This window comes from Lissotriton vulgaris, chromosome 1_1, assembly GCF_964263255.1.
Source record: "Lissotriton vulgaris chromosome 1_1, aLisVul1.2, whole genome shotgun sequence".
NCBI lineage: Eukaryota > Metazoa > Chordata > Amphibia > Caudata > Salamandridae > Lissotriton > Lissotriton vulgaris.
In genome coordinates, this window is record NC_141685.1 from 1134459336 (window position 1) to 1134485371 (window position 26036).

Consider the following 26036-nt stretch of genomic DNA (forward strand, 5'->3'; position numbering starts at 1 on the left):
AGCAAAATGATTTCAGCATCATTTATCAAAGTCAAACAGAAAGGCGCAGAGAGGAACCCAAAACACGGGGGAAGAGATGAAATGCATGCTTCAAGTTCTTACATCTTTCGAGCTGGTGGGAGGCAGCAGGAAGGGCTGTGCTTCTTAACTGAAAGTACAATTTTCTGTTTATTAAAGTTATTTAATGATTAGGGGTGAGGGGTGGGGCAAACTCCACCTCATTTGGATTCAGAGTTTTTTGCTGAAGTCCGCACGTTTGCAAAACTCCGGTGGCAGAGTGTAGTTCACCGTCCACTCCTAAATTTGAGCCTAACTATAACGTCCCTGTAACCGTTATTTTAAGTGAATTTCTAGGTTTTTTTTCTTAACTAGTAGTCGTATTTGCAGAGTGTTGGAGAAAGTGGACAGGGCCTCCGACCACCTCTCAGGAATCCTGCTGTGTGGGACTTACAGGAGGTAACAAGAGGGCTTCTTGGCCCCCAAGGGCCCTGAGCATCCAAGAGGACTTCATCCCCCTACCAGTAGTGAACCAGGAGGCGCATTTGCAGAGTGGTGGAGAAAGGGGGCGGGCCTCTGACTAACTCTCAGCAATCGTGCTATGTGGGACTAACTGGAAGTAACAGGCGGGGTTATTGGCCCCCAAAGACCCTCAAGAACTTCATCCCCAACCAGTAGTGCGCTAGGAGGCAAGTTTGCAGAGTGGTGGAGAAAGAGGGCATGACCTCCGAAGACCTCTCAGCAATCCCGCTGTTTGGGGCTAACTGAAGATAACAGGAGGGGTTTCTTTCCCCAAGGACCCTCAGCAGCCAAGGGGACATCATCCCCCTACCAGTTAAAGGACTTTTGCTGCCCATTGTGATCTGTGATTAACTCCAGCAGCCTCATCCTGTGTTCCCAATAGGTAGAACTTACTGCAACTCTATAGCCTCCTCCTCAAATCGTAGTGTGTGCAGAGGAGGAGTGGGCAGAAGTTGATGTGGCTGTGCTATTGATGGGTAGTTTGTTGTCATTGTTTGTGGTTTAAGCTGCTACCTATACAAAAATTAAGCTACACTGGCGTTTGAAATGCTCATTAATTGAATTTAGACTGGAACATCTGGATTGTAAAGAATCCAGTTGCACTTGCCGTACTTCCTTGGTTTGTGTTGGCAGTACTCTAACATGCAACTTCCAAAAAACCACAACAGTCTTAAAAAACAGTAGGTTTATTTGTAGGCAACGGCTCTCTTTTTCACAGGACTGAACAACTTTGAAGTCCTAGATTTACAACATAATATGAAAAGCAACAGCTGGTAACAAGTAACGCTTCTTTGATGGAAGCCTAGTGCAACTCAACTGAAGAGCGAAGGAAAGCTTGCTGACAAAGGAACGCTCATTTATCGCAAAGGTAAACTGGGATCAAGCTTTCAAACTATGGGAATGTCTCCGGTACCAAGATGGATCAGAACCCTGCACCATTTAATTCCCTCAGTTTCCCATTACACGTTTATAAGTCAGCTTGGGTGAAGGATGTGGTGGTTTGACCATGGTTTGCTCACACTTACACAGCAATACTTAGTTTCATTTAGTTGCCGCCATATTTTTTGGATAGACACCGGTATATATTTCTCTTCTCTCACCAAAACGACTGTTTCATATGAAATATCACAACTGATGTCTAGGAGGGGTAAAAGGGTTTTGCCTAGCCGAGTCTCTCCAAAGCAAACAATGCAAACTACATTTGGACATTTCTAATCACGGCTAATTTGATATGCCTGGATTACAAACATGCTTTAATAATGATTCGAGGTTCTAGAACAATAGGGATGGAGAGGGCAGGGTTAGGCAAATGGGAGTTCTAAGATCGATCTACTGCTGTTGTTTACAATAAGGTGATGAACAGGCCTGCATTCTGAAACACAACAAATGCGGCAAAGCTGTCCCATGCTAGTCGTTTCTCATTTTTAAGAAGTTACATTTCTAAAAGTTTATCAGTCACACCCAATATATCAAAACCATATTTTGGCTGAGTAGCGGGCACAGAGCAATAGGAGTTACACCATGTAAACATCTCATGGCAGCTAAACTTTACAAGCCATGACCCTCTGTCTGTCATAAATGCTACAGAATGCATTGTGAAAAAAATACATTTTCCTCCTCCTTAGGAAACGTGTGGGAGTGTGAAAGTAATGGGGTGGTCGTGGTGCAGCAGAATGGGATGAATGGATATTCACACTAAGACTCCTGTGGGTTGACCCCACTCTAAGCATGTCCCATCTTCTCATGTGCCATGGCTACATGGAAGACTGGGTTGATGCTTGGCTGGGATTTAAAGAACCCGTAAGTCATGAAGTGATGGACACATTGTGCACTGCCAGCTGAGAGCCAAACAGAAGGAAGGCTGGCACTGACCAAAGAGCAAGGAGGTTCAAAGGCTATGAATCAGACCCTTGGATACCATAGGGTTTCAGCATCCTAAAATTCCTAAGCCAATGCGAAGGAGGTGCATGTGGGGCCCATGCTACCAATGTCACAGCTAGACCTTTGTCTAGAAGGATCAGATGCTTTAGGCAGTATGTTTCTAACCAACAAGTGGTCACCTGGTGCAAGGGCTGTGGGGTTTAGGGTGGAATGAAGACAATAACATGTAAACTGCATGGAAGAAAGTTACAAAACATACCCAGCTTTTCTGAAAGCAGAATAATTGCATTTCAGCCACCTCCGCCCCACACTGGGAACATATATAGAAAACAAAACAAACATGCAAACAGATGCGACACACAGACATACACAAACATGCAGAAGACAGGCCAGTAACAGTTCAGACTGCACTGGGTTTATTGCACGTCATATGAGGTGTGAGCTCTTGAGGGGAGAGCTCCTCTGGATTGTCAAAGGAGTTACAGCCATGGCTGGCCCTTGGTATGATGTTAACACCAATGTCCCTCATTTATAGCTAGTATATTTTGGTCTTTGAGGTGCCTGCCTTGCACTGCAAGGAGAATCCGGCTCAGCCATCGCAGATGGCCATGTAAACAAGCACATACCCATATATCCGGGATATACGTCAACTCTTCCCTCTCCCACACTCTGCAAAAAGAAAAAGTATTTCTTACTAGATAAGCTCACAGGTCTGATCAGGCAAGTGACAAGCTACAACACTCCAAACAGGGCCACAGGCAAAGACCGCACTCCACACCACTCCTAGCTGCCCCTTAGTCTAGGGCCTCAGAGCCAGCACAACCAGGCTACTTCAGACAAGGAGCGCCGAGACAGAAGTCCTTACACCATCTCAGATGAGGCCCCGAGAACAGCTCCACTAGATCAACCCACTCTATACCTCCTGCATGGGAGCCTGGGCAATGGAAGCTATATTTGTGGGCACCACACACACACACTTTTCCCCATACTCCTGCACCAGGTTGTACAAAGCGCAGTATTCAGTCAAAGCATTTCTGGAAGTTGTGCCAAAAAACACCTCACACTTTCATGCAGCAGCACAGTGTTAAAATCAGAACAGGATTAAAATGAGATGTGGACGTCGACTTGGCTCAGGTATGTTTTGGACATTCACAGAACATCCGAGGTAAACATTCTACAGTCACAGGAAAGTTTCATTTTTCACCAATTTTTCCATTTGTAAGCAGATGTGATTTTTAGCCCCTATGCCCTCTCATTCACCATAGAGGGCATGAGAGAGAGGAAGCACCCCTGTCCTGTAGAAAGTGTGACAAGTGAAGGACACTCAGATAAAGCAAGTTAAATGTTTCATTAAAGTCCACACATGGCAGTATCTGTGGAACGAGGAGTGTCTTTGAAGGCATTTACCCAACTTGTTCCTCCATTCACAGTCCTTCCCTCGAGATGAGAACACTTCAATACTGTGATGTTTTATCAGGCAGCATCCATGGTGCAGAGGAGCAGCACCTCACACTGGCCAAGAGTCTATGGGGACACTTGGAAAAACCTCACAAGCAGATGGCAGGAACTCCTTGAACGACTCCCACCAGGATCCTCCAGAAGATGTAACTAGCATGCGCTCCTCAGGAAAAGATTTCAAAGCCGGGCATGCCAGAGTGGCATCCTCCTGAGATGAAGGTACCAATGACGCCAGAGGTACAGCGATGTCAGAGTTAACTGATTTTACCAGGCCCAGAGGTTCGGGACACTGGGAGAGGTAGCTTATGGAGGCCTGTGGAGGAAAGAGAGCGAGAAGGGTTACTAAAAGTCAGCTGTGCATAAGGGATCAGAGTCAGTAAACAATGTTGAGAAAATAGTGCTGGGGATACCGATAAATTACAGTACACTGTGCAACAAACGCTGAGGTAGTGTTAATGTCGGCAGCTGCAGAGTGTAAAATCAAACTGTGATTCAAACAAATGTGGTGTCCAATGCTTTCAATGGCCACGTGTTTTTTTCACTAGCTATATGAAAAAATAAAAAAATTAAAAAAAGATTTCCTCCTCACGTGTATGAGTTAACAAAATGTAGGTGTCAGATTAAGGTGTTCACAGAATGACTGCCCTGGCTGTGGGATTAAAGGCAGTCTTCACCGACTGCTTTGTGCAGATTTCATCTTCTGACATTGTATGCTCCAAGAATCTGTCCCTACACATTTACAAATTGAGATGGAACTTCTTTTAACACTATGCTGAACTATCTATGCAGCACTGTCAGTCTTTCCTTTGGAGCATTTATCCTCCTGCCTTGCTTTTTATACAGCACATCGCTACCACAAGTGTAGCCTCGAAGATCTGTTACCTCATCCTCAAAGGCATGCAGATGTATGTATTTATGGATGTGAAGGCTGCTGGCTGGAGTGACCCCTATGCAGAATTTCAATGTGGGGAATTAAGCCTGCTCAGTTACCGGGAAAGCATGCGTCAGAACAGCTGGGTTGTGTTAACCTAGGCACGGAAACAGATACTAGAGGGAAGAATCCCAAGGACATTGAGCATATGTAGGAAGGTAGACTATGATAAGGAAGTAAAGACTGTCTGTGTTAGCTTAAGTGCTTGAACCACACGAAAGGTGGTGGGAGGATGCTTGCAATAAGTCTCACCACTGGCAATAGCTCAGCGTAGCCCTCCAATCCATTGTCTTTAGCTCACCGTGCCACCTCATCCCATAACTAGGACAAAAACGGTCCTAGGGTGCTTGATTCCGGTTCTGGGAAGAACTGGCCTAGTAGTTCGGGCTGGACTGTTTCCATGAGGAACAGGGTCAAGACTGATTTGCATATGGCTGGGTTTAAACTTTTAAAAGTGGTAAGGTGAGCGAAAATTGGGTTTTATTTTAACTTGTGCACATGGGTCGGGTTCTCCAGGTGGGGCATTAAGATGGCCATGGTCACATGACTTTAGTAGCCAATCCTGGAGTGGCCTGTCAAAAGGGGCAGGGAAAAAGCAAGGAACAATTCAGAGGGAGCAAGCAACAAGGAGTGGAGGTGGGGCGGGCACTACAAAGGATAGAGACTGGCAGTCAGAAAGAAACTGACTGCTGGGGCCACGTCCTGGTAGGACTGAGGGGAGGAAAGAAAGAGCACTATTAAAAGATACAGGGAGGTGGGAGGGGAAAGGCCGGACGTTTCACTGGTCGATGTGGGAGAAGGAGCCTGTTAGAGGTGTGCTTGCTCGACCAGGACACAAGACAGCAAGATAGAGAGTCAGGACAAACAGAAAGGTCATTTAGGAAATGGTTAGAGATAACAGTCCAGTTTGCAGTGAGTCACTTTGCACCGTGTAAGAAGGGATAGGACTGCAGGAACTGACACATCCTAGGGAAGAGCCCCAAGGACTATTCAACCAATAGTGTTGGCGAGTGGATGGTCAGAAGGCACGATAAGGCATATAAGTAAGAGTGAAGAAGGGGCCAGGGAGCTACAGGCAAATGGGAAGGGGGTGGACCATGAGATTGGTAACCTGCAGAGGTAGGAGATAAGAGTATGTTAGGGGCAGACACTTCTAGGAGAGGTAGAGCAGCATTTTGCACAAATGGGCTTTCATCGCACAGGAAGAGTGTTTGTAGTTTCCTATTTTTCCACACAGTGTGGCTACCAAACGTTGACATTGTACAGCCATCTAATCAAATGGTGTTGGGAATGTACATGTGTTCATTTGAGCGCTCAGGTGTGTCTGACAGCTCGTGACAAGCTCGTGCATTGGGGACATTGTGTTATGCTTTGAATATGTAGAATGTGGGGAGTCAAGGCTGTGTACTGTTAACTGCATTACTGACTTTGAACCCAAGACGAGAGGAGCTGAATAAACTCCGTCTACCTACTACAACCTTCCTGTGTGATTTCTGACTTCCCTACACTGGCGACGGGCGGGATTTGCGCTACCTGCGTCAGAGGGACTTCGGTGGAACAAGATTTCATTTTTTTTTTGGTTAATTTTTATTCTGAATTTCGAATTGCACCTCTGCATCGGCTGTGTTCAGCGCTATCAAGATTTTTACTGAACAGTGCTGGACCACAACTATTTTAAGGGAAGCGGAAACGGAAGATTATTGTTTCAACAGGAAATTTGAGGATGAATTACTTACTTTTTGCTGGCATTATTTGAAATCCGACTTCGACTCGCGAGCAACATACGCGCGCAAAGGTTCGCGCATGAGTGTGTGAAACAACGCTGATCAACGCGACGTGTGACGTCATAGCGCAACGTTGGGAGCAGTAGAGACGAGATTTTCAGAGACGCTCCTTTGAAGTCTTCCGATCTCGTCGTACTGAGACGCTTTCTCAACCTTGTAATAACAACGCAGATCTTGTAATAACAACGCGGATCACTACAATGCTCTGAGTCATCATTGTCATCGTGTTTTCATCACGCTGAGGGAAATTTATACATTGGAAGGTTTTTAGTGACACGCTTACTGCGTGTTATGTAATTTAAATTATTATTGTGACTTTAAAGTTTGAACTTGTAATTAATTCCTTTATTTTTTTTTATTATTTTATTTTTTCTTTATTCTGCATTTAAATTTACACATAGTGTGTTAAATATTTTGAATTAACATGTCTGGTATTGTTCCTCCTCCTTCATTTCTGTCATCACCGGGTGAACCACCTATGGCTTGGGAGATTTGGGAACCTGTCTTCTTAGCTTATGTAGATGTGTTGGAAGAAGGGGAGTGTGAACCAGAAAGGACGCTGTCACTGCTAAAACATTGTTTGGGTGGTATAGCTTTGAAAGAGTTCAAAACATTACCAGCACTAGTAAATCCGGGGAATATTAATGTGTATGAATATGCCTCATCACAGTTAAGCTTAAGATATGGAAAGAAAAAGAATATTGTCATGGAGAGGTTTATCTTTTATTCTCGGAAGCAACGTACAGATGAACCTGTAGAGGATTTTGTCTCAGCTTTAAGATCCTTGGCTGTTACATGTGATTTCGAACACATATCTTATGAGCAAGTATTAAGGGACCAGATTTTGATGAGAACTAATAACAAAAAAGTGCAAGAACGTCTTTGGACAACTTCGGACATGTCTCTTAATAATGCCATAGATATTGCGAAGTCTATAGAACACTCGGAGAAATTTGTCAAGGAGATTAGAGGCAATGATAAAAGTGATGTCTTTAGTGTACCCAAAGATTTGGATAAATCTAAGAAAACTTTTTCGCAGAGAAATGAGTTCTCTCACAGAAATGATAAGTTCAGAAATCAGAAATATGAGAAGAAAACCTCAAAACTATTATGTTTTAGGTGTGGAAGTGATGGACATTTAGCAGACTAAGAATTGTCCTGCCTTAGGGAAACATGTTCAAAGTGCTACAAGAAAGGCCATTTTACAAGATTTTGTAGGTCATTACTGGGGAAGATGAATTGTATACATGAATGCTGCGATAGCTTTCAATTGGAAGATGAAGAAACATTTCAGGTTAATACTGTTATCAATGTATGTGAGGATGGAGATTGCACTAAATTTCCATCTTGTTTTATAACTATTGATGAAGTGAGTTTGGAAATTTTCGTAGATTCATGTGCATGGTATACTATCATTTCTTTAAATGTCTTTCAAGAAAAATTCCCGAATAAGAAATTACTTGAATCTGATGTATCCCCTGGTGGCTATGCAGGCCACAAAATTGATCTAATTGGTTATTTTATTGCAAATATACAATTTCCTGATCGACACATTTCAGGAAAAATTTATGTGTCAAGATCTGGGTTATCGCTTTTAAGTTGGCCACACCAACACCAATTAGGGATGAAAATTGATCCCAGAGCTGATCCTCCCGTTTATGTTGTGCAACCGTTGAATGCTTCAAGTGTTGCTGGGGATAGTTCACTGCTTGTAGAGGATTTACGTAAATCCTTTCCTACTGTTTTCAGTGGAACCTTGGGTCGATATAAAGGATTCGAACATGTCATCAAGTTAAATGAGAATGCCATTCCTGTAAGGCATAGAGTAAGGAATGTTCCTCTATCCTATAGAGTCAAACTTAAAGAAATGCTAAAAGATCTATGTGAGAAAAACATAATTGAACCAATAGAGTCGTCACCTTGGGTTTCCCCTATTGTAATTTCGGTTAAGTCCACCGGCGAACTTAGATTATGCATTGACCTCCGCAGTGTCAATGGTGCCATTTGGGTGGATTCACACCCTTTACACAATCTTCATGAGATGGTTTCGACCCTGGCTGGTGCACAAGTTCTCGTGCGTTGATCTTGCCAGTGCTTATCATCAGGTGGTACTAGCTGATGAGTCTAAGAACATAACTGCATTCATCACGCCTGAGGGTTTATACAGGTTTTGTCGCATGCCTTTTGGGTTGGCGAGTGCAGCCTCAGTATTCCAGAGGTTAATGAAGGATACCTTGGAGGGTTTGAGTGGTGCCATAGCATTTCAGGATGACATTTTGGTGCATGGAAAAGATGACATGGAACATGACAATAATCTAAGGTGTGTGATTGCTGCTTTAGCGGAGAAAGGTCTTACACTACGTCTTGACAAATGCAAATTTAGGCAAAAAGAGGTGGAATACCTAGGGCATACTATTAGTGGAATGGGAATCAAACCAAAGAAAAATCATGTGAAGAGCATCACGAATGCTCCTGTGCCCACATCGAAAGAACAACTTGTGGCCTTTCTAGGTCTTATTGAATTTTATGCTAAGTTTATCCCAAATTTTTCGGTAAAGGTTGACCCGTTCAGATGTTTGTTAAAGAAAAATGCTAAGTTTGTTTGGACTGATGAAATGACACATGCTTTTCAGTCTTTGAAAACGTTCATTGTGAATGCTCCGTGTCTTAAACCTTTTGTGGTTGGCGTGAAATGTATCATTATGGTGGATGCAAGTTCTTCTGGTCTGGGTGGAGTACTTCTGCAGAAGGATAGTGAGAAAGAATGGGTTGTTGCCTATGCGTCAAGGGCTTTGAGAGATGCCGAAAATAATTATTCTGTCATAGAAAGAGAGTTACTGGCTTGTGTTTGGGGAGCTGAGCACTTTAGACCTTTTCTATGGGGTACGAGATTCTTGATTAAAACTGATCATAAGCCTTTGGTGTATCTCATGGCTCCAGGTGGAGGTAGAACTATGTCGGCACGTCTTGCAAGATTAGCTTCAATATTGCAATCTTTTCAGTACTCTATTGAATATGTTCAGGGTAAAGCGAATGTACATGCTGATTGCATGTCCAGACTGATTTCTGATACGAATATTCCTGAAGTGGTTAGTGAAGAGGAGTGTGAAGTTGCTTTCACTTTTCGTGATGTCAATTTAGTGTGCGGTGAACGGTTCTCCTTGCAGGAGGACGTTTGGATGGAAGAGATGAGTAAGGATTTGGAATTGTGCAGTGTCAAGAAGTACCTTGTGCATGGTTGGCCTGAACAGAGGAAGTTATATGGAAATATGATGGGTTTTTTTAAGGTTCAGGAAGAACTTGCTGTGGAAAATGGTTTAATCCTTTGGGGTGATAAGATTGTACCACCTTTTCCTATTAGAAATACTCTACTCGAAATTGCCCATGAGGGACATTTGGGGATATCTTTCACCAGAAGACGTTTAAAGGAATCCTTCTGGTGGCCAGGTATTGATTCTTGTGTAGATCAGTTTGTGCGTTTATGTTCTTATTGCTCTAACAGTGACAAAACAGCTGTTGCCTTACGTCCTGAACCTTGCCCCATTGATTTACCTTCAGGTCCCTGGCGGAAACTGGGGATAGACATCATTGGGCCTTTCAGTTGTTTACCAAAACAGGAAGCTTTTGGTATTGTACTTATAGACTATTATTCCAAGTGGCCGGAAGTCAAGATGGTTAAAGAGGTTACTTCTTGTCAAGTGATAGAGTTTTTAGATGAGATTTTTTGCAGAGAAGGCATTCCTCAGGAAGTTGTGACTGACAATGGTCCGCAGTTCGTGAGCAAAGAAATAGAACAGTTTTTTGTTAAATGCGGTATCATTCATAGGAAGATTGCAGTCTTCCATCCTGAAGCAAATGGCCAGGTTGAGCGGTTCAACCGTGTGATCAAAGAAGCCATACAACTTTCTATCAAGGGTAATTTGAATTGGAGGAATGCTTTGCAATCTATGTTGTTAGCTTACAGGACTTCTCCCAACTCAGTGACCTTGGTCACTCCTTTTGAGCTTTTAAGAGGACGGAAGCCTAGCACAAAGTTAGTTCCTTGGTGGTTAAAAAAAAACTTAGTTGGTTTTGAAAACTTTTTGAAAGTAGATTTTGAAGCTGTCCAACACAGGGTTCAGTTGTACAAGAATAAGATGAAACATGATATGGGCAAAAGAATTGGTTCTACGTCCCGTCGTTCTATTAAGGTGGGTGATTCTGTTCGCATTAAAAAGAAAGAGGGTGTAAGTAAAGGTTTGCCTGTTTGGTCAAGTCCAAAGAAAGTTATTGAAGTATTTAGAAATGCGGTCAGGGTTGATGGTGGTTCCGTGTGGAATTTGAGCAGAGTTTCTTTGTTTAATGGGACTAGTCAGTCGGTGGATGATTTTAACAGCAATGTTTTTTTTGATGTTGGGGAACAGAGAGATAATGGGGAACGTTTTCATGCTGAATGTAATTCTGACAATACTAGAGCTGTACGTTCTCATCGTTTACCTGCTCGGTTTAATGATTTTGTGATGAACTAATTTTTTTTTATTGTTTTTTTTTGTTTTTTTTTTAAGGGGGGGGAAGGTGTGTTGGGAATGTACATGTGTTCATTTGAGTTGTCACGAGCGCTCAGGTGTGTCTGACAGCTCGTGACAAGCTCGTGCATTGGGGACATTGTGTTATGCTTTGAATATGTAGAATGTGGGGAGTCAAGGCTGTGTACTGTTAACTGCATTACTGACTTTGAACTCAAGACGAGAGGAGCTGAATAAACTCTGTCTACCTACTACAACCTTCCTGTGTGATTTCTGACTTCCCTACAAATGGAACCCTTGCTGCCTTTCTGAAGGGTTGCAGTCGGTTGCTGGCTGTCAGAAAGGGTTGACATACAGACCAATACATATTTTACATTCATTCAGTACTCAAATTGGTAGACACTCATCTAGCACGTTCCCACAGTCACAGCTCTTTCACATTTCACCAGTCCCCACAGACACTGCCATAGGTTCATGCTTTAGTGTACACTTACTACCGTTTTACTATAGACTAGCGTTCACCGTCACCCAGGAATTATTTCTGCATCTGGTTAACACTCACCTAGTGCTCTGATGAGCTCAGCTTGTACGGCCCAGGTAAACTTCTTGACGAGGCACAGGGTGGTGAGACCAGCGAACGCCATGTTGTACAAGAACACGAGGTAGAAGTTTCCCAGCCAGTTAAATCTTCCAAAATCCCCAAGTAGATCAAACCTAGTGATTCCTGAAACCAAAAGAGCGATTTGATTAGAGACTTGCCACAACCAGGTGCACTGCCAATGTGAAGGTTGTTGATAATTAGCAGCAAGGTCACTCTGCAGCGGCTGCCACACTGCAAAAATTATAACAATTAGATGGGCTGCTTCTCCCAAGCATGCAGAACGATCACAAGTGCTGCCATTGTGAAACAATAATCACAATTAGCAGTGCTGCCCCTCTGCTGATCACAACTAGCAGCTCTACAATTGATCACAAGTAGAAGTGCTGCCACTCTGCTGGCTAATTATATACCTTAATTGAAATTTTCACTTTCAAATCCTTTCTTCTCACTGCATCTTGTTATTAACTGATCAACGAGGACTAATCGCTAGCTGGAAATTTCGAAATACCAGAGGAAGAAGGTGAAAATTGTGTCTTTACTTCATAAAGCTTTCTGGGAGGCTAAAAATGTGGTGACCCAGGGTGCACACCTTTCTGTGGGACTAGAGTCCCGAGAGAACCTTACAAAAACACACAGAGACCACCAAATGCAGTTGAGAAATACAGGGACACCCAAAGAGGTGCTCTACAGCCAAACGAAGGCCCCACACAATACTTTTATTCAAAATAGAAAAAAAACTTCCTTTGTTGCATCGTCTGTATTTCCAAAATTTTACTTTCGGCTTTATTTGTATAAGGTTAACAAGAATAAAAAAAACAGGCAACTCTTAAAAGCTTGGAAACTAAAATAAAAATTATCTAATTTCTCAGTTAATAAAAATTTATGTTACCATGTGAGAGAACATTTGTTATTCAACGTAATGAGTTTGTTCTCAAGATATGAAAAGGTGTTTGTGCTTGAGAGCGGGTAAGTGAAGGAAAAGTCGGAGGATATGTAGATGATTTCGACTTGCTTCAGGGTTTATGTTTTAACTTTACGCCCCCTTCATGGATATCTCGGGATGTGGGTTTTATCCTGTCTCAATGTCCTTTGTACTTTTTCAGATAAAACTCTGTTAGTTATTTAGCAATTCTTTTACAATATTGGCTGGATGTTAATACTCTGTTTGGTTTAGGATTTATGTCTATTGTAACAATGTGTTATGGATGTGATATAAACAACCAACACTTTATCTGAAAATTGCTGAACTGGTTTATATAAAACATGCTACTTAACCACACGGTCCAACCCACAGTCTTGTAGCAAAGAATTTCAGTTCTTGAGGAGTAAGAAGGGTGCATGATGCTCTTGCAGGTTTGGAAGTGCAGAAAGAAAGTCTTATAACTCATTTTCTTCAGTTGATGCTGCTGTTTCAAGTGGAACTCAATGCAGACCAGCCAGAATAACACATCAGAGACCAGCAGCAACCAGGCGCTGTGAGCACCGGCCCTATTCGAGAAGGACGGATTCCCTTGAAGATACTAACTTCACTCCTTTTTCGCAGTATCCTTCAGTTTAGCCTTCATTAGGGTTTGAGCCCAATATACTTTCATTCTACTTTAATGCTCTGAGGCAGGTGCTACATTAGGATTACTTCTGTTTGTGTAGTATTCGCTTCTGGAAGCTGCATGGCTGCAGCAGCCCTATACACCCTCCCACTTAATTAATCTTTACGGCTGCCCGCGGCTGCCCGCTAGTCTTCATTAGTCTATCATCAAACGCTAAGGGTCTGATATGGAGTTTGGCAGTCTGGTTATTTCGTCACAAATGTGAAGGATATCCCATCTGCCTGATTACGAGTGCATTATATCCATTTCACACCTATACTTTCGCGAAACTACACAACTTTCGCAACACAGTAGGACTAGTCTCTACCAATGATTCACAACACCAAAAAACTTCCCATCCAGTCACTTTCTAACCATCCATAAACTAGCATCTAATACAAAAGTGTCTTACCTCTCACTCCTTTTCCCTTCACTACACACTAAGGCACCGCGACAAAAACACAATTCTGTTCCTCTTGCTCCCTGAAGCACTACCCACATAAGCAAAATGACAGACATTCACTCTTCCAATCCAAAGAGCTCTTGTAGAGTAGCATAGTAGCTCTACACAAATGCACTTCAGAGCCTCATCAGAGGTATGATGCACTGTATAAATGTGATCACAATAAAAAAGTGAATATGGCCATGCTCCTAAGAAGACAAATTACTTTGGTTAATTTTGGTGCGGGTTTTCAGGCCAGTCGAGGACATAACTCAGTTTCTACCGTGTTCTAGCTGCCTGTCATGCTCCTAAATCGATTGGTGAACCAACTGTGCGCTAGTAACCGTTGTCGCATTGCTTTACTGGTCTTCTGAATAGACTCTGGCTAAATGCACACCTATGACAATTATCCGATACAGTCACTAGGCCAAGACAGTGGCAAATAACATGCGTGCCTAATGGGCTAGACTCTATTGGCAACTGCTGCAGCAGGCAAAGCTTGGCATGTAAGGGCTCACCCAGGGTTCTGGAGAAGACGGGCAGCGCTGAGCTCAGCACCAGCAGGGACACACAGTTCCCGATAATCTGTGGAGGAAAAAGGAAATGCTCAGAGAGGTGAAGAAAAGGAAGTGAGAAAAGGGAAAGGATGAGCAGAGAATGGGTGAGGAATTAGGTGGAGAAGGGAAAGAATTACAGGGACCACTCGCAGGAATGATTGATAAGTTCGTGGCCGGAGTGGAGGAGACAGTAGTTCCAGCAGCACAAAAGAGGCAGTGCCCCTGGCTGGAAAGGTTATTGGTGTGCCAGTGTCAGGACAGAGAGGCAGCTGCCCCGTCCAACAAAGAAGGTGTCCAATGGCAGCAAAGCCACACAACGAGACTGCGTACCTTGGTCATGGTTGTGTCGTTCCACCGTGGGAGCAGCCTGCTGAAGAACGGGGAGCTGTAAAATCCCACAAACGAGGAGACCATCAAATAACTGAATATATTGTTAAGGAACAAGCAAAAGAAGGTCATCAATTACAGGGTCAGCGGAGTAAATCACAAGCAATTCTACAGAAAAAACGCAGGATTACACAGGCAAAAACACAGGAATCGTACCGGATGACAAAGGCTGTACTACAGGAAGAGCGCATCTTGACAGGGGTAATACTGTAATAAGAGTGCATGACTGCATGGGTGCGTCTGCAGAAGGCCTGGGTGAAGATGCCGGGTGTGTGCATGAAGACATGCGTGATACTGCAAGAAGAGTTTTTACAACACATCACTACTCCGTGGGCTGAAATAGCCAAACCAATTCAAGCCTTTTTTTGGAAGCTTCTGCTTCATGAGCCACTCTGCAGACCTTAATGTCCCCACGGAGCTGCTGTTGCCTTGAACTCCCCTTCACACAAAACGCAAGCCTTCTGCAAGCTGGGGACACCACCTAAGTACACACCAATCAACTCAATTTGCAATTTCATATCCTTTGTAGAAAAACCTCTGCAAAACAATACAGACATTAAGTTAATGGATCCAGAATTATCCTCAAAAGTTCCGAAATAAAAGATTACACTGATGTGATTAGACCTTGTGACATCAGCATAATCTCCACAATGGCCACTGACTAAGTGCCACGTTAAGATTTTATTTCACAAGATCAAGTGACCCTTTGTAACTTCTTTCACCTCAGGAATTCCTATGCGAATCTCTAACATTCGTGCTACAAATGTTGTGTCAAAGGTAACTTTTCTTTTTGCAGCTGAGTCTGCAATATAGGAGTGCGCTTTGAAGATAGTAGCAAGTAGCACACTTGTAAACAAACTACCTGGTGGAAAAAGCAACATGTGCATCTTTGTGTTATGTCCACAAAATGTATATAGTGCTCGTAGACCGAAAGGGTTCTTGGCACTGATAAAGATACATGGGCACCATATAAAGCCATCAGTCTGTATTAAAAAAAAATAGCTGGAGAGCCAAAAGCCTTTGTGATAAGCCAAGCCTTTTCTGAATGATGTCAGTGTGCTGCCTTGGCAGAAGGGGCTCCCCGTGTCCTGGAAGGTCTGTTAGCCTATAAATAAATGAGGGGTCTGGGCTTTAAGACTTTGAAAACGAAGCACAGTGACTTAAACTGTTTAATACTTTAGGAGGAGCCAATGAAGGTGTTTTAATAAAGGAGTAGAGCGGGCTTATTTAAAGCAAGACACACAGTTGCGTTCTGGACCACCTGGAGTTTGAGTAGCCAAGGTAAAGAGAATTGGAGTTAACTAATTGCGAGCCCACCATTGCTATTATGTTATGTTATATGGGTATTTGTAAAGCGCGCAGCTACTCATGCGAGTGTCCTGGCGCTGGCCTAACCCTATTAACAGAACAGTTTGAGCTACAGGCACTCCGCTTCTCATTGAAAGAGGCAGGTTATTAATTTTCTTCCAAAACTGAGGAGAGGTTGATCCGGTCTTAGGAGAGGTGGTAGGTTATTCCACAACTTAGTGGCGGCCACCTGGAAAGAGCGCCCGCCCAGCAGAGAGCGTGCAAATTTTGGCACGACCGACAGCTTCTGCGCTGAGGATCACAGGGTTCTAGTAGGAGCGTATGGCTGTATTCTCCTCCTGATGTAGAGTGCTCCAACATTATGAAGGGCTTCTAAAGACTAACACGAAAGCCTTAAAAATTACTCTTTTTCGCACCGTAAGCCAGTGCAGGTATATCAGGAGGGGCGTCATATGCGTTCTAAGATCAACCAGCAGGACGGCTCTGGCTGCCGCATTTTGTACCACCTGAAAGCAGCCTAGTAGGTAGTCGGGGAGGCCTAGATACAGAGCATTGGCGTAGTCCAGCCTAGATGTTATCAGAGCTTGGACACGGTTTTCCTATGAGGGACTGAGAGGAGAGGAAGAAAGTGCCTCAACATTTTCAATAGTCCCAAGCACGTGGCGGCCACCAATTTGCACTAGTCTTCATGGACATATCCGCGCACATTTTTACCCCACGGTTTTTTACCGTTGTAACTGGGCAGGTGGGGGGTCATGTCCTGGGGCCACCAGTTGTGCCATTTCACATCAGGACTGTGGCCGAAGTTACATAATAGTTGATTAAGCCGGAACCAGGAGAACACCTTGGACAGGCAGTTGTTGATATCCTCTCCTCTCAACGTCCAGTTTTTCTCATAAGTGAACAACAGCTGTGTATCATCGGCGTAAGATATAATTGTAGCCTGTGATGCTCAGCCAGGAGTGCGAGCGGAGCCATATTTAGATTGAACAGGGTCGGGCTCAGGATCGAACCCTGAGGCACTCCGACCCTCATCGGAGGGATAGGGGTGGTGAAAGGGGGGGACCATTTGGTTTGCTGGCGACTTTTGATAAAGGCTATGAACCACTTGAGAACCACTGGAGAACTGTGGCCCAGATACCACAGTCCTGAAGCCTGTGCACAAGTCGCTCTTGGGGCATGGTATCAAAAGCCGCCGAAAGGTCCAGCAGTATCAATACCGCTTTCCCTCCACTATCCAATGTGGCTTTAATAGTGTCCGAGACTTCCAATAACGTTGTCTCTGGACTATAATTGGATCTACATCCTGATTGGCTAGGGTGTAGAGCATGGGTGGTCTCAAAGTTAGTGAACACCATCTTAACATACTTCTCTAAGACCATGGATAAGTATGGCAGCAGCGTTATGGGTCTATAATTGCTGACTGTCAAGGGGTCTGCAGAAGGTTTTTTAAGAAGTGGCAAGATTTGTCCATGTTTCCAGCACTCAGGCACCGCGCCCTCCGATAGAGATAAATTCAGGACCAGATTTACAGCTGGATTTATCACATTCGCAACAGAGACTAGCATTCTGGCCTGACAAGGATCCATAGGGGAACCAGATTTCAGTGCTTGCATTATTTTAAGCTACGTAGTCTTTGGAATAGGGGGGAACTCACAAAGAGTCTCACCTACCTTGGGGTAGGTAGACCGGTACAGCTAGCTTGGCACCCAGTTATGAAGGCATCCTGAATATTTTTTCTTTTATTATAAAAGTATTATGCCATACGGTTGGTCCATTCCTCTGTGGGAGTAAAAGGGGGCTTAATTACTTTGGGGAGGGGAAAGCCTTAACAATTTTGAACAGTTCTAGGCTTCGGTTTCCAGCTTGTTCTATTTTAGAGGCTAAAAAGCTTGTTTTTCTCTCTCGCACTTTGGCGAAATGGGTCTTCAAGTCTAGTTTAGAAGTGGCTTTTTCTATAGGATCAAAATTATTTCTCCATAATCTTTCCAAGCATTTGCAAGCACTCTTGCTTTTCCTAAGTTCTTCCGTGTACCAAGGGGCCGAAGCACGGCCTGTTTTAGTTACCAACGTTCTCTGAGGTGCCAATAGCGCAGCCCACTTCAAAAGCCAGCCTTCAAGTACGTCAACATCCTCCTCCAATTGGCCACTAACGGAATGGGGTGTTGCCTCAATATAGTAGCTACTGCCTCCGGCGTAAACTCAGCATAGGGTCTAAAACTACTGGCCCTCAGTTTACATTGGCAAAAGGGGCTCCCTGATTCTTTACCTATAAGAAAGGTAAGCAGGAAGTGATCGGTCCAGATGATAGGAAGGGGAGGGACAATTACAATCTTACTAGATAAAAAAATCTGATCCAGTATATGGCCTTTTTCGTTGGTAGGCAACACGACATAAGGAGTGAGGTTTAAGATGCTGAGAGATTCATATAACTTCACGGATTCATGGCCTGCCACTTGATCCATGCGTCTTAAAATCCCTCAGAACTACGCAATGGTTATATTTAGCTGCGATAGGGGACAGAGCGGGTCCAAGGGACTCCAGAAATGGACCAGCTGGTCGATAAATTACTGCACAGGCCATCGATTGCTGAGCAGACACTGTCAGGCGAAAGCCAAGGATCTCCGCCCCCTCAATCTCTGCCATAGGTAAAGAAACTCATGAGAGAGAGAGTTTCAGTAAATAATGGCCACGCCAACCCCCCTCCTGCTGACCCTGTCCTTCCTAATAAGGTAATCAGAGGGAATCGCATTTGCAATATTCAGGTTAGATTCCTCATTGAGCCAAGTCTCAGTGATGTACATTATAACAGGCTTTGTATTATTGAGGAGATCATATAGTTCCAACTCATTTTTTTTCATTGATCATGCATTCAAAAGGGTTGCCTATAGGTTGCCTCCATCCGTCACCAACTGCAGTTGGTAAGTGCCTGCAGTGTCTCCTGCGACACTGGAGGGGAGGTTGTCCTTATTATGTGGCTGGGCAGCCCAGTTACAGTTTCCACATGAGAGATGATTAGTGTCCACAGATAATACTAATAATATGGTAGAATGAGTGCTACAACCCACCTCTTATCCAGTGCTAGCTGCCTCTCTCTGCTGTAACTCAAATTTACCTTTAGGGCGATAGCTCTGCCTAATGTGCGACGGGCAGCAACTCCGGTGCCGGTCACTTCAGGGACGCTGACAGGCACAGACTGTAGTAAGGTGGATACCGGACTATGGTTACCCCAGATTTTTTGCCTTGTGTTTAGATGGTTTTTGACTTAGTTGGCCTGGTTCCCTGCTAATCAGAGTCCCAGGCTATCTGCTCTCTCTGTAAAATGGACTCCATGCACCCTAGGTGCATAACCAATTTGGTACTGGACACCTTATCAGCCCCTGTACAGTGCACTACAGGTGCCCAGGGCATAGGTGCATCCAAGGCCTACCAGGGGCTTTAGAATATCTTTTGCCACCCCTGGTTGGTCCTTAAATTGACACAACTGGCTGATCACTCAGCTGGGGCAAGGTGGTGTAATCACCCCTTGCTTAGATATAGTATACCTATATCTAAACCTATATCTGGACACATATATACCTATCAGTCACTCCTAAGGCAGGCCTTAACAATCCTGGAGGCAGAGTGCTTGGTTTTATGTGAGATGGTGCTCTAGCATGAGCTGAGCCTGTCTGCTGTCGGGACCAACTCCCTTAGCTGTTCCGGGATATTGCCATACCAATACCATATACTCTTAAATGCATTATAATCCTCGCAGTTACTTGCTAACTTTGGTTTGGCTTTATCAAAACATGTCGTGTTTGGTGTCATATGTTTTGGAATACTACCCCCTCGCCAGTCCTGGCGACCGGGGTAGCATTCCACCCTTCTAGAGGTAGACGACATGTTACTTTGTTAAGACGCGGTTAATCCTAACCAGAGCCTCAGCATCACAAAATGGATGCTGCTGCCACAGACACAAGTCTGACCTCCTACTGCTGACCAAAACTTGGCAGGGGAGGCCTGGACAAAATGTTTCCTGTCGCAGGGAGGTGCTACACCTCCCCAGACAGGAGATAGTGGATTGGGGCAGGGTGGCTGAAAGAAACTAGACACTGCCTGGGGCACACAAGGTGTCCCATGCAAAATCCAGTATAAACCGGTTCTGGGGCACTCCAGCCCCAGTCCTGGCACGAAACTGGACAAAGGGAAAGGGGTGTAACCACCCCCTTCCTGGGTCCCACCCATAGGAGGGACCTAGCAGGTAATCCAGCCCACAGATTTGGAATAAAGGTGGGAGCAGTGCCAACGCACATCAGATTATCCTGACTGAAACTTATGAAACGAAACTCTAGACCCTTCGACATGTGGAAGACTGAAGAATCTCCCTTGTGCAGACCCCCCAGGATATAGCGGCATAGATTAGCAAATTTAGCGGCACAAAAATGGAAATTTAGCGGCACAAATATGGAAATTTAGCGGCAATTTTGCGGCATTTTATTTGCCCATTTTTCCTACAACAAACACAAATATCTTAGCTTTTGTTGTTATTTAACAACATGAAGCTATGTATATTTGATTTATTTGCAATGTAGACACTTTGTTTCCCTCGAAAAGCAAAAGACTGCCCGTCAGCAGCCCATGGCAGCATTACAGGCGTCCCGCGTTGCGTGGGGCAAGGCGGCGCTTTATAGCGCGGTGTCAGCGCCTCGCCAATGCAGCAGCTGTGCCCAAAACCTCCAACCATTCTGTATCTAGTTTGCAGTGTATGACACACTTATGTGATAAATGTGTAAGATATGTACTGTCTGCATGGCTTCTTGTTAGAACGTGGTGCTTTCAAATGAAGAATACACAAGAGTTTGAGTCTCCTTTTGTTACTAGTTTCATATTCCCCCTGTCACACCTCGTACTTTGGTTGCCTGCCCAGTCTCTCCAAACTCTGATTTCTAGTGGAAGTGAATTTTGTCACAGAATCCAATTGCCTACAATTTATGCAGCTTGGGTGTCAGCAAACTATTTTTCTTGTTCCCGGTCGACGTAATATTCGGAGCCACAGATGAGCTGATGACCCGTTGAGAATGTAGTGTTCAATAAGTGAGTAGGGGGGAGCTGGGGGTGGAGATGGGCCTCTGCTCTTCTGTGGGGGAGAAGGGTGGTCACTTAACTTCCGTCCGCTCTGAAATCTTCACTGGCTTTACATTTTGTTGTTACTCAAATCACAGTGGAGTGGATGCTAGACCATGTTATGGGAGGGCAGTGTACGAGAAGAAACCCAGAAATGGTGCGGCATTGAGGAAGGGGTTCGTACCCCAATGGAAAATGATTTTACCCAGAAGAAAAATATAACATGCATAGCTGTGCTTATTTTGTTAAATAATAAGTGCCATGGCCCTGAACAGGAGGCCACTGCAGCTCGCACCACCCACTGCTAGCAAATAACACCATTATGGTCCCAGAAAGATTAAGTCAGGCCCGGTTCAAGGCGGTTTCCCTATTTAGTTTTGCTGCAAATTGCAAATGTTTGCATCATGCGAGTTCGAGGCAGCTAACGCACAGGGTGTGCAAGTTTCAGTTTAGCCACTAGATGGCGCAGGTTTGTCACGTACGAGGTTCACTTACTCTTTAGTTTAGGATCGTCGAGATGCAAACTAAGGAAGGACGTTCAAAGAACAGCTCTTACGTTACCTTTACGTTGCCTTTATTGGGGGGCTTAATGTAACTCTTGTACTTGTCCAAAAAAGGACGTGTTTCTGACAGTAAACCCGGCAATCATATTCATCCAGTTCGGTGCTGGCAAGTTTTTATTGTCCTTATGTGTGACAGTCCCATGTTTTTCTGTGAGCATATGTGTGACATTTCAGTGTCTTTAGCGTAACACTGACTGACACTTAATCAAAAGTACATAAATTCAGTTGTTTCCATATAATCAGACCCCCCAGGATATAGGGGCATGGATTAGCGTTTGTAAAAATACCGCGATTTCTACAAAAGTGCAGATTTCGCGGGCATTTCTGTAAAAATCGCGGCATTTTTGCAAAAGTGCCGATTTCGCGGCAAATCGCGAAATCCTGGAGGGTCTGCTTGTGGTCAAGGAGTGACCACCCTGTGCAAACAGGCACCATCCAGCGCCTCACCGTTTGCTTTATTGCAGTTCCCGCTGGAACTCGAGCGACAGAGATCGACAAGACCCAGCTTTCTTGCCTTCCAACAGGCCGATCCACAGTCCCAGCGAATCTGAGACCCGTGGAGGCGACCTGAAGCGTGAGGCCGGCCATCTTGGAAAAACCACTAAGTGCTGACCGTGCAGCTCCCGAAGCTCCCTCGACGCTGTACATTGGGGTTTGAGAAGCCCGAGCCCCGTGCAGCTTTTGCACCAAAGCTCTCCCCTCCACACTCACAGAGTGCTGCGTGGGGCCCTTTTGCATTTTCCGGCTCGACGCGTTGGTCCGGTCGCTTGCTCGTTGGCTAGCGGCCCCAGTACCGACGAACCTTTGAATTTACACTGCTAGTCTGGTTGCTCTAGACTGGCCCTCGCTTCCGTGAAAAGGAGCACCCACTCTGACCTTGCTGGTCCGAGTAAGAAGCGATCTTCGAATCCTGCGTGGGTTGCGCTTGCCAAGGCTTGTTTACTCCGATCCGGAAGCCGACACCGCCGACAGCGAGAGCCTTCGCGGGACAGCTCGTGATCCACTCCTGGACATACTCGGTGCCCCAGAGTCCACGTGGCAGCAGAGACAAGCTTCTCGACAACCACCTGATTTCGCCCGACATTGCCTGGTTCCACCCTGGTCACTGCTGAGTGATCCAGACTCTGTCCCCTCTGCTTTCAGGTACTCTACATCTTCGATCCACCCTTGGATCCAACCGGATTCTTATCCTCTGGCCGCCTGCAGCATCTTCATCTCCAGGCACCATCGAACTGCACGACGAAACCCGACACACTTTGGCACCTATGCACCCGCTTCCTGTGTGTGAGGTAACTCATGAACGCCGGTGCTCCTGTAGTGGTTTACACCTCTATTGTCCAAGTCTAAAGTTTGGTAATTCTAGTCCAGTCGGAAGACTCCTAAAACAGTAACTTTGTAACTTTTACGCACCATTGACTTTGCATTGGTGCATGCGTGTGCTTTTAGCGCTGCACCCGAGTCCCGCGGGCTTTTCCCGACCTCATAACGGCTAGTCCTGAATAGCCCCAGTGATTCCCGAGGCCCTAGGCCTTACCACTGTTCGATTAGTGATACTTATACCACTTTTTTAATATATGGTTTGAGTGGCCACCGGCTCATCCATAAATGTGCAACTTTCATATGTTAAACTGTGCTTTTGTTTAAACGCTTGTGCTTCTATACTCATAAAGAGTAAAGGGGATTATTCTGAGAATAAATACATATATTTTTATAATATATAACTTGTGTGGTGTCCTTTCATTTGTAGTACAGGATTGCATTTGGTAAAACAGCTGGCTTCACATGCCCTCTTGAGTTTAGCCTGAAGGCTGCTTAGTCCATGCTACTCCTAGGATAGCTTGTCTATAAGGTTGACTTACAACCACCACCATAAGGGATTGTTTGGACTGATACAAGGTGCCACAGAATTGTGGGCATCATACATAAGGCCAACTTCTCACACAGACGGGCTTGCCTTTGGCGCGTCCACTGTGCGTACCCGCAGCGCGTGCCCACTGCTCGCGTCCGCAGCGTCCCTTTTTAACTCCTCCAGCTCCTGAAACAACTAGCCCGCACCCTGCGAGATGTAGTACAGGAAGTGCAAAGTCTAGCTAAGAGTTTTCACCCCGGCTTTCAATTCCCCACTCACAAATCAATTTCCCCGCAAGTGTAGGTTAAATTCCCACAAATACTAAAATTATTCAGCATGACATTAAAATGCTCCTAAAAGTTCTGTGCAAAGCAAGCAATCATTTAACGCTTATGGAGTCAATTAAAAGACACGAACGGAGAAGCAGCTTACTGCTCCGTCAAAGGGTCGAGCACACTCGCGCAACATCCCTTTTTAACTCCTCCAGCTCCTGAAACAACTAGACCGCACCCTGCAAGATGTAGTCCAGGAAGTGCAAAATCTAGCTATCAGTTCTCACCCTCCCCCCCCACCCCCCCCGGCTTTCAATTTCCAATTCACAAATCAATTTCACAATAATTAGGGCCTTCTGTGTCAGATAAAGGGTCTGTTTCCTAGCCTGACTTAATAGAAAAATGTATTTGGAAGGCGCAGATGCAATATGAGGAGTTTAGGAGAGGTAGCTACTACTTAGGACCCCTAGACGGTTTAGTCACTGAGAGAGTAGATAGATGTCCCATTTCGTGAGGCGAATAAAGGAAAATCCAACACCTCAGTTTTATCAGCATTCAACGGCCATTGATTGATTATATAAGTTTCATAATATTCTTGAAATCCAACTGCAAAGGCTTTCCTTGGAACCTCCACAGTGACACACACTTCTAGAACTTTCTGTTCCATATGCTTAAGGAACAATGGTGTGAAAGGATACAACATGAGAACAACCTGCACAGCAGCTCCGAATGAGCCGAACATCGAAAAGGAGACCTTTCCCAGGTGGGCATCCTGAATAGGAGACAAAAAAAAAAAAAAAAGATTAATGACAACTCCACGCCCGAAAGGGAGCAGAAGATAAATGAACAAACAAACATCATCCCCAAGCAATGAACGCCACTGCAAGACCAGTCTGTTACAGGGACACACCGTGGGTTCCAAGATGGCAGATTTACATTGAGGTGTGGGTCAAGCATGGAGTGAGTGAGTGCGAGTGAGAGTGAGTGTGAGAGTGAGAGTGAGAGTGTGTCCTTTCTTGCACGGTATAGCCTACACCAGAGGTATACATACTGTAGCGGTGTTAACATCTCTGATGGGCAGTGTATGTGCCAATCGGAGGAGTGGCCATCTTACGCCATGTAATCACTGACACTATTTCCTGTCCAGGGGTTTTCACTTTAGAATTATTGCTATATGGTGTGTGTGGCTAATTTGAGCAATGGAAGATGAACAAGACTACAACATCTAAAACATATCAGATTGTCCCATAATACTGTAAACATTGTCCACAAGGCTGGACTGGCCATACCAGGCATAGGCATTTCCCTGGGAGGGTGGAAGGGTGGTGGGCGGTTTTCTTGGGGAGGCGGCAGTTTTGCAGTAGTGCTGCAATGTCAGCCCCCAGTAACTAAAATCAGCAGACCAGCATAATCCACACAGCACTCAATTTCGTTTCCAGCATCCCTGTGTTTTGAAATATGGTACAGTTTTAAAAATACCGGCTTGAGGGTTCTTTGCATATCAAGCCCTTTTCAGCTACAACAAAAGTGTCACAATATCTCTGGTGATTAATCTTCTTTCTGGAGTGTGCTGCGGTTTTGTCTAGTGGCAGTTTTGACGCATCTAAGGTAGCACAGAGAGTTAATATGCCAGATGCAAACAGCATGTAGTTAATATGCCTGATGCAAACAGCATGTACCATGCACATCAAATAAGTGTATTTTATATGCATTGCTCTGTGGGTTACTGCTTATGTCACAGAGATTCTATTGTTACTGCACAGTTCATAAGTTACAATATTTATCTAGCACAGTGAGCTATGAACTGTCATCAAAGAGCTGCATGGTAAAGGTTAGAAAGTTATGCATTTTCCAGTCTTTCATTATTCTAATGTTGCTTAAAAGGGTTTGTACCCACAGTGTTAAGTTTTGAATCCTGAGTTTGTGCTTGTCCAGCCCAAGCACTCTTAAAAAATGCTGGCACCTCGTAGTGCCCTTTGTCTTAGATAACATTTTCTATACACTGACTTACACACGTATTATTCATTGTATCAATAGGTGGTTAAACACCATAATTTGGTTTGAAAGTCGATATAAAATTTATTAAATACATGTGAGAGAGAGGCTATGGAGAGATGAGAGGCACTGTTGGAGGGTGATAGTGAGGAAACCATTGAAGGGCCCCAAATAAGATTTCCAATATGATGATGCTGGGTGTAAGCCCATCTTTTACTAAGCTTTAAAACTGAATACCACTGAATATATAATGTAAAACGTTTGTAGAATGCACAATGTATGCAATTTTTCT

General features: G+C 44.4%; 1 protein-coding gene across 1 annotated transcript in view; it reads right to left on the minus strand.

Moving 5' to 3' along the window:
- Positions 1 to 1189: 1189 nt before the first annotated feature.
- LMBR1L (limb development membrane protein 1 like) overlaps positions 1190 to 26036 on the minus strand; it is a 152016-nt gene continuing 127169 nt past the window's right edge. The window contains exons 13-17 of the mRNA XM_086963803.1: positions 24448 to 24521; positions 14595 to 14685; positions 14226 to 14292; positions 11641 to 11802; positions 1190 to 4171 (exon numbers count right to left, since the gene is read on the minus strand). Of these exons, the coding sequence (XP_086819929.1) occupies positions 4113 to 4171; positions 11641 to 11802; positions 14226 to 14292; positions 14595 to 14685; positions 24448 to 24521 (453 nt within the window). The 3' untranslated portion in view covers positions 1190 to 4112. The remainder of the gene's footprint in view (positions 4172 to 11640; positions 11803 to 14225; positions 14293 to 14594; positions 14686 to 24447; positions 24522 to 26036) is intronic.